General features: G+C 48.0%; 1 protein-coding gene across 1 annotated transcript; it reads right to left on the minus strand.

Moving 5' to 3' along the window:
- Nucleotides 1-4,504: 4,504 nt before the first annotated feature.
- Nucleotides 4,505-5,044, minus strand: LOC122618955. Its single transcript, XM_043795548.1, has 2 exons — nucleotides 4,910-5,044; nucleotides 4,505-4,846 (listed from the first exon to the last, which is right to left on the minus strand). The coding sequence occupies exons 1-2, from the start codon at nucleotides 4,955-4,957 to the stop codon at nucleotides 4,505-4,507; spliced, it is 390 nt and encodes a 129-aa protein (XP_043651483.1). The 5' UTR covers nucleotides 4,958-5,044.
- Between the last annotated feature and the right edge of the window lie 4,584 nt (nucleotides 5,045-9,628).

Below are 9,628 nucleotides of genomic sequence, written 5' to 3' on the forward strand. Positions count from 1 at the left end.
TTAAGAAACATTGCAGATAGTATATATTTTCAGTTGTCGGAAAAGGACAGATCTGGCGGGAAAACCTCCAGCCCGACAACACTGACAGGGGGGGACTGGGGAGAACGATCCCCGCTCTTTGGGATAGGACGACGACAACTGCGCGCCTGCAGTGTGTATCTGTGTATCTGTGTGTCGGTGTATCTGTGTGTGCGGCCAAGGAGTTTTTCCTGCTTTTCTTGTCGCATCCTACAGAAAACAGGGACTGGGGACTGGGGATCGACTTTATTATTACAGCTATTTGGGCGGCGGCAGCAGCAGGAAGGCAGGAAGGCTGGAACGCTGGAAGGCTGGAAGGCAGGAAGGAAGCGACGTCGTCGATGATGGGCCTTATAATCCTCCGCGCGCTCAGCTGCATTCGCCGCGATGCTGGCACTTTCCACGTAAAAATAGAAAATAGATAAAAATGCAATTTGCCTGCCTGTGTGTGTGCGTGTGTGTGTGTGTATCTGCCGGCAATTTGTGGATAGACAAAGGAACAGGAATTCGCTTTTATAGGAGCTCTCTCCTTACCTGACCGACTGTTTAGCATAAAAATAGAGGCGGTTCATATCGAAGTTCATTTCTATTTTCAGGCCACATCGATCGGGCGAGTGATTGGCATCCTAATGGTAAATTAATTGAAATTAAGGCAGAAAATCTTCGGTCCCTCCTTGAGTTTTTCTTTTTTTTTGCTTTCCAATCGATTAATCAGCGACGTTTCATTAAAAGTTAAGTGACTGCGGGGATCAATTCAGTTCAATTGATACATTGCTACCCATGTGGGAAGTTTCAATCCCCGGCAATTGTCCTGCAGAAGGAGCTACTGCAATCTGCGGGCTGCTTATGGAAATCGTAATGAAGAGTGACATCCCCGCACTGCCAGGCAGGAGCACACAAATAGCCGAAGTAGCGCCGAACTTACCCCCACAACAGGGGAAGGTCACCCAGCCAACGCAACCCCGGGAAGGACCCACATAGAGCCTTAAGTGCCCCGATTCTGCGACCCAAAATAGACCGCCTGCATCCGACCAGAAGGAGCTACCGATCACCGATCACACCCCCGCGCACCGGGGTTAACTTATGTCCACACTCGAAACAACAAAGTTTTCCTGCAAAGGATTACATTGTCTATAGAATGTCTGTCATCTAAGCCATAGGCATCATCGCCATTCTAAGGAATACACTCTTAAGATAGTTGCTTAATTATATTTTCACATTTCACATATATTCATCCGTTATCCTAATGCTTCTGTTAAAATGAGTAGGTGGTCTAAAATGATGAATTCCTTTCTCACAGTGTAGTGATTATCATTTCCACCCCCGGACTTTGTTTATGTTTGGTAACCGCTTAACAGATTTTTATCTCAGCAGCGCACAAATTACTCAACAGCAACTAGCGAACGTATTGAGACTCCTGCGGGATCGAATTCCTTCCCAATTCCTTGACAAAGACGTGGGCGTGTCCTGTTTGCTATTCCTGGAACACACGCGTATCGCAGCACGCACATCTCGAGGATCAGCATTCGGTCCACGTGAGTGGCGAACGTCCTTTCATGCCTTTGCAGCCTCATTGTCTTGGCTATTCATATTCATTGACTTTCAGCCTTTTTGCCTTTCAGTCTTTTTGCCTTTCTGCCCTTTTGCCTCTTCCCTTCCCTATCTACTGGCATTTTTCCATTTTCTTTTCCTTTGTCTGCCGAGTCATTGTTTGCCCTTTTTTCTTCGCTCTCTTCCACGTTTCCTTCAGGTTTTCCCTGGGATCATTGAACTTCGGCCGAGGATCGGCTATCGGCTCAGCTCGATGGCTGTTTATAATTAGATGAACAAATTGAGGAGCGATTTTTCGGGTTATTCGGGGTGTTTCTACGGTTGAGAGAAAGTCAGAGGGCATTTAGGAAATAGGTCAACCATCAATAAAAAATATTTAAACCAATGTCAGAAGGTAGGTCAATAAAATTCAATTTAAATATAGCACTCCATTGGAATCTAATGGCAAAACATTATCAGCATAGGATTTAAATGTATTTTATTGATATTAATATATTTCACATAAACTACTTCCTGCTGGGAAGGACTTTAATTGAAACTTCTCCGATTCACTTCGTTCCCAGGACTATTGATCCTGCCCTCATCGGGAAGTCAACTGCCTGATCGGTAGCATCCGCGGATCCTGCATAATTTCCGGAATCCGACATGCCGCCGGACGCGTGTTACCCAGTGATTACTCCCTTTTCGGTGGCAGAACTTCTTGAATTGAATGCGCGGCGACCTCAATTAAGGCAATCAAGTCGGCTTTTCGGAGCGATCCTTTACCCGCAGAATTCACAAATTACACAACAGCTTGTTCGAGTTTTTAATTGAACGTAATTGGGGGATGATCCTGCACAGAGGCATTTGCCCTACACTTTTCCCAGTTCCCCGTTCGCAGTTTTCGCGGCTTTCCCATGGCAACCACTGCAGCTAGAAGAAATCGAGCATTGAACCCTTTCCACCAAAAGAAGTGGCGAGGAGAATGGAGAGGTGGAGACGAGGAGAAAGAGGAGTCGGGATGCACTTGGTTGCTACTTGGCGGACTCCACATGCACCCATTTCCATTCCCATTCACATGCACTTTTTGCCGCCTGCTCCGCGTGCACCGCACCATTTTTCCATTTTCCTATTTCCCCACCTCCCCACCCATCGGGAGTTTCCATCCATGCCGTTCCAAGCGACTGCTAATGGATTCTACGCGGCGCTCTTCTGCCTCTTCCTTGCTTTATCACTTGTCCACTTCAGCAGCACCCAGTTCCCCTGGTCCTAGACACCCATGGCGCCCTACACTCGCAGAAAAAGTACGATCCCTGGCAATAGAGGAAATATGATTTAGCTGCTTATTGGCGGGCTTTTCCGAAGCAGACTGCGCTGTGTTGTGAGTTAGATTCTCAGTATTAATTTGTTTACATTGCGGAATTACCCTCTCGAAATATCGCCGAGTGTCCCCTACTCCTGGCATTGACTCCATTCCGCGGAGGGGCGAATGCACTTTGCCAGTACTCTGCCAGCGCCAAAGGTTTGCTTTTCCTCTGCGCTTTCCTTCAGCTCATTTGCCCCTTGGCCTATCGCACGTTTTTCTCCTGCTTTCCCGTGGCCGAGGAAAAACTCTGCCTCCGCCCGCCCTGCTCCTCCTCGCCGGCATTTCCACGCTGCCTCGCATTTCCTTCTGCCCTCTACATACATACATATGTACATATGTATATGTATTATTTACGCTCGCCGCCCGGTCTTGTGATAAGCCTCTGCGGGTCTTCCGCCCCTCGAGCGTCCGGGAGGATTTTAAAGTCATCGCCGGACAATGTCCCAGACTTGCGGCTTTTCGCTTTCCTCCCCAGCTCCGCTGATAAGCGACCTCGGCACCGCGCGCCTGGTCAACGCCCCCAGAGGAGCGCACTGATAGTGGGCAATGTGCGGTCGTTCCTTTTAGGACCTAAATATTGATTTGTGTGTGATTTTATCGCGTCCTATCAGCGCATCGAGTCAGGCCAGGATGTATGGTGACAGAAGACACATTTTTGGGCAGTCACACTGAAAACAATAGCATGGAGTGGTTTACTGGAAGATGGAAAAGATTCGAAGAGGCGAGAAATGGTTATTGTGAATTTACAGAGTATTTCAATTAACAGATGCAATTTCATATTGGCGATCAATCTAAAAACCTATTTAGATAATCAAGTGGCAAGCAGTAGCTTACCTTCCTGTGTGCCGATTTACGTAGTGATAGAGATCGGAAACTTCTGAGTGCAGATACAAACACTTTGATAGCCCACAACTCCCATAACTCCTGGCAGCGATAAGGACGGCAGTGGGCCTCGTCCCAGGACGCTTATCGAGTGTTGATTTGCCTTATCGATGTGGCAGGGCAGCGGCTAATCGGCAACAGGACTCATCCCCATCCTCCCTCCCTCTGCGGCGATAAGAATCCACATGGGTATCGATTCCGGAGTTTTTCCCTTCGCTCTGGCGTGGCACTGCGTTTTTTCCACATATGCCACTATCCGAGCTGTCTTTACCTTGGCTTTAGCAAGTGTTACCTTGCCCAAAACGTGAGCGTTGGCAAACTGCTCCAATTATTTGCGAAATTCGCTTCGCTCGATTTTGGATGGCCAAATGTATGTCTCATGAGTGCCCGAAGCGCTGCTGTTGCAACATTCGAGGCATTTCTTGCTAACTCAGTAAACGTGAACGGCGAAGCCAAGAACAACCAAGAACTGCCAAGAACAGGCCCCCAAGAATACCCCCGTATCTTGGATACTTGGGGCCCAAGAGCCCCCAGGTAATTAGGTCATCGCTTGTGGTTGTGACAATTTCGCGAAACGCATATGAAACGAACTGCGACAGCAGAAAACTTGGCTGAAAATGACGATGCGAAGAGAATGTACTTCCCCGCACTATGCACCACCCTTGCCTCTGAGCAAATAGCTCACTTATGTGGCCCAAAGGAGGAAAACTAGTAAGCTGTTAGCTGATTTATCTCAATCACAACTCTTACAAGGCGAGCAAGAAACAGGCTGGTCGGGATGCAAACAAGCCAGCTGGCAGTCAACTGGGCTTGCCCTCCCGGGGTTGTCGGTCCGTATCGGAGTCCTTGGCAACCTCGATCTTTGGTGTCGCTAGGGGACACCCGGTAGACTATTTCCTCGCCATTGTCATCGAGTGTCCGTTTGGATCGCATTACGATGCTCCTCTGCTCCACTGGCTCTTCATACCCGCTTGGTAGCCAATCTGGCTCGACAGCCAGGGATTCCTGATGGGGAGCGGGCAAGGGCTCCGCTGAAACCAATCCTTGAACCTGGATATGCAAACGGGAATGGGATAGTAAGATGAAAATCTCCCGTCCGCAGGAAGAACTTACAACTACCAGGCAGCCGAAGATCCACCGTACTAGCAAATGTATTTCCATTGGGCCTAGATTTTAATACAAATTTTGACAGGCAGAGAAAGGGTATAGTTTGCACATTGTATCCTTCAATCCGCCAATGTATAAAACACAGTCTATTTTAGTCTTATTTATTTAATAGATAATACAAATAACCAAACAACAACTTCTTCTCAGGATTGTAACATTTTTATTTTGGCCTTTTCCTTTTGAGACATTGCTATGGAATCAATTATAAAAATCATTAGTGCAGCTTTATTTCAAACAATTGCCATTCCTAGACAGCAGATAAGTGTAGTTATAGTACAGTCGAATTAGAATGGCCGGAACATGTGGTAAGGGTGGTATGAGTGGTGTGAGTGGCTCAACCCCGGATCGCAATACTATCTAGTTATTGTAATTGACTTTGTGCCTCGACTTTCAATGGCCAGTGCTGCGAGGGAAGACAAGGTGCTCCAACGAGAGGTGCCAAAAGTAACTGGAACTGGGTAACCGACCCATGCTCGCTCACATGCTGGCAACTCAGCCACTTGGCCAACACACCGCACAGAGCCACTTGGCTAAAATGAGCGGCTCAAGGTCATCACGCCACACAAAAAGAAACGAAACGCAGACGCAGACGGAGACTGAGACGCAGACGGAGAAAAATGCTGCAAATCTCTCGACGACGTCTAACTGCAGCCAAAGTCGCACTTGCAGTCGTCTCTCGATGGCCTCGAATCTCGAATCCGCTGCAGCAGCAACAACCCAGCAGCTCCAACAGCTCCAGCAGCTCCATCAGCCCCCAGCGGGGCAACAACAAAAGCGGGCTTACGAAATCACGAGCCATTTGAATTGAATGAGCCACGCAGATCGTGGGTTTCGCAGGGGGGGGTGGCGAGGTGGGGAGCGGTGGCCAAGCAAGGCTCATACACGGAGAAAAACTCCACGAAATTGGGCATAGCTTTGGAATCTCATGCAGCTTAAGTGCAAGCCAAAGCAAACTTGTAGATACTAGGCATTAGAACGGCTGTGTGCAACTTGCAGATACTTCTCTCTCTGCATTAGATGGAGTTACAAGTCACAAGCACTCTCACACTCGCACACAAACAGGCACATGCACATACCGACAAACAAACAAAACACAGAGCTTGGCGCTTACAAAATTCACACAGTGTTTCAATTGCACTTCACAAGGGAACCTCTGTGTGTCGGGGAGCACATCTCTCGATCGTTACAAAACTGTAAGACTTCCTCCCTGTCGCTCCCTTTCCGCCTTCCAGTCTCCTACATACAAATCGATGGAATGCTAGTCGAACACCATGAGCAACGATCAACGATCACCGATCAAATAAACCGCAAAACTGCCCATGCCCAAAGCCAGCTAAGATCATCAACGGCATCAACGGCATCATCAACAACATCAACATCGTCGGCAGCTGGTAGAGAAGCCTAGCTGAAACCGAATTTGGGATCGGAACTTCGCATACCCTGCAGATTAGATATGAACTGATAGTGTTGATCAAGAAAAAGTTAATTATATTCAATATAGTTTCCAGTTGGAATACTAAATGTTCATAACGCTGAGTGCCAGCCAGGTTATTATGGTTAAATAAGCCAAGATAGACCGCACTCTATTTCAAAGCCCTGAACAGATACACAGATACTTAGCGACGTCGTCCTAGGCAATGAAGCACATAATCACTGCGCAGTAGAGCCCAGTGCCCAGTAACGATAATGATACCCTTTGGCGAGGGTATGGAAGCTTTGTCGCTTGGTGGGCGGCATCAAAGTTGCCGTTCACTTGCAATTGCGATCCGATGGTGGGCGGCGTGGAGCGGCTCCTCTAGATTTCAGATGGTGGATGTGGATGTGGATGGCGACTCGGCGACTCGGCGAGTTGGTGGACTGAGTGGTGGCGTGCCTCGGTGGCATTTGGTGTCATTCGAAGTTAATTGCTGGGAACGAGCGACAGAGGCCGCCGTACCTCGCTTTTGGCTCTGGCCCGGATTTGTGTCAACTCTTAAGGTTAACCTCGTAATTATGACTGCTGCTTGCTGCTGGTGTCTTCGGCTCTGTTCCTCAGTTCTGTTCTCGACGGTTCCCGTGATTGGAGTGGCAAAGGGGCAGGCGAAGGGTATTTGCACTCAATAATTCGATACCAAGCATACTCAAAGTTACTTTGTGTTTCAAAACAGATGCGCTTTCCATTTGGGCAGCAGTAGAGCGACCGTTAGAAGCCGGTCTCATAGAGGTACATATACCGAAAATAGAAATCAAAAGCATTTAGCTGCGCACAGAGGGCCCACCACACTCTGTCTTCCTACATTTCCCCTCTCTGTAGCTTTTTCCCCGCCCCACCTCCCCACTCCCCCTTCTTCCTTCCCGTTTAAAGCACCCTTTTCCGAGTCAGCTTTTCTTTATGGTCCCAAGCCCGCTGGCGTTCCTCGTTCCGCGGCGCTGGAGTGTGAGAAAATGAGAAAATCAAGGCAGCTTCAGATGCATAGATACTCAGATCTAAACAGAGACGGGACGACGTAGCTGTACCGCTCCGTAAGAGGTTCCCGGTGTGGGTCCGGTTCCCGTTAGAGCTGGAAAAAGGGCAAAGCCAGCTCAGATACATTTGTATCTGCGGAGTGAGGATCCCTAGGAAGACGCAAAGCTGGAAATCCGAGTAATGGATTTCGAAACATCGCCAGCTCGGCTTTCGCTTCGATTATGAAACCCAAACCGAAGCAGTGGGCGGAGGAAAAGGTTTCCTTTATTGCTCTGGAGATTTCCCTGTGAAGACTGGCGAGGAATTCAGGTCAAGAAGCAAGCTTAGGAATTTCTGCGGCGAATCTTGGGAGAATCCCTGGCCGGGTAATCTGAAATTATATACACCAACACACCAATACGACACTAAACAAAAAACAGGCGAGAAAGGCAGTGCTTAATTATTCAAATGTTATGCGCAATTTAGCTCTTTGTTGTTGCGGTTTATGTTTTTGTTTTTGTCCGTATTATTCAACTGCCATTCGATTTCGTTTCGTGGCGACTCCTTGATGGGCAAGTTGGCCAAGTGGAAAACCAGTTTTAGAATCGGCCAAAACCCAAATAGCAGCCACCACCATCATCGTATTAGAGAATCCCACGCAGAACGCGTTTCACTCACTCACTCACTCACTCAGCTTTTGGCTAACGAAGCGCACGACTTTGGTCTAATAAAAGCCAAACACACACGTCCATGGGGACGCACACAGGGGCAGAGGAAAACCCCCACGCACAGGCATCTCTGAAGGTTGGAAAGCCCAGAGAATACACCGGGCGAAACTCTGAGAACTAGCCCCGTTTCAACAGATCACACAAGTGTATGTTTGTGTTACCATGAGGACAGATGCTCAGCTAGCATTGGGTATGCACTTATAACTATCCAATATCCAAATGCAATTTATTAACCTTTCATCTAATAGTGCGATGCTTTTTACCGTGATGCCAATAGTGCTGAGCGATAGAAAGACTCGCCCTCGCCTGGCGGAGAGTTTTTAATTAAAAGCAAATTTCATCTCGAATAAGATGCCGCTAAGGCAGCAGCCACAATTAAGCAATTAATTTATTTCAGCTGTGTGGCACTTTGAATAGCGGGAAAAAATCCAAGCCGAGTAGTAAATGGCCTGGCAGGCGGCCTGATCGGATCAAACCTGTTGAATCGCGCGGGTCCCAGAACAGAACTCTGGGCAGTTCCCCCAGCGAGAGTGCTTAGCCAAGCGGGTATACCAGATACAGATACAGATGCAGATACAGATACAGATACTCGTCCACTTGCCGTGTTTCACGAGGCAATGCAAATTGTCCGGCTACAGTGGGTGGTGGCTAAAAGGGGTGGGCCCTAGGCAGCCGGGGGATGCAGTTGGACCGCCCTGCTGAATCACTGCGGCGGTGATTCATGGCGAGAATAAACGTAATTGTCTATGGGTTCCATCGAAATTAGTTTCCGAGCTGATGCAAGCTTGCGAAACTATAAAAAAAAGGTGTGCAAGGAAAGATCAATAGAGGGTATGCAGGGTATGCAGGGTTATGCAAGCCCTAGAAGGGTATCTATACTGGGGTATCTATACAGAGGGTCCTATATCCTATATCCTATCCTTGGGACATTTTTGAAGTTTAATGTTTAATTCAAAACCTCTACTAATACACACCAACCGTTTGTACTTGAAAGCGATTAAGGCTGTCATTATCAGCGCCCAAAGAGAGATAATGGCCTTCCTAGACATGTCTTATCTGTCGCCCAAAGTCTGGTCCCTCAATCCTTTCCATTATCAGCGGTGCCAAAGTCAAAGAACTCCCATATCACCATGCCAGAAATACAATCTTAGTTGCGGGGAACCGTTCCCGTTTCCCAAAAACACGCTTTGATTGACGGCCTTTCCCATGCATGCCTAATGATCCTTCAAATGACCAAATGGCCCCTAGTAACGAGGCCAGCCCCCTTTGGGATCGGATCTGGTAACGCCCCGTCCCGGGGGTTACCCCAAGTGCGACCCGCTCCCAAGACGCGTCCGGCAGTTGACCAGTGGGTTACGTGTGCCATGGTGCACTGCAAGAAAAGTTTAAACTACCTAAATAGCTAATTTAGTTTTTGGTCTACTTCACAATTTTATCGTACTGAGGCATTCAAGGTCTGCAACAATATTTTCCAAACCGCAAAGGAATAACGAGTTCCAATTCGATTGCAAA

The sequence above is a fragment of the Drosophila teissieri genome, chromosome 3R (assembly GCF_016746235.2).
Source record: "Drosophila teissieri strain GT53w chromosome 3R, Prin_Dtei_1.1, whole genome shotgun sequence".
NCBI classification, from domain to species: Eukaryota; Metazoa; Arthropoda; class Insecta; order Diptera; family Drosophilidae; genus Drosophila; species Drosophila teissieri.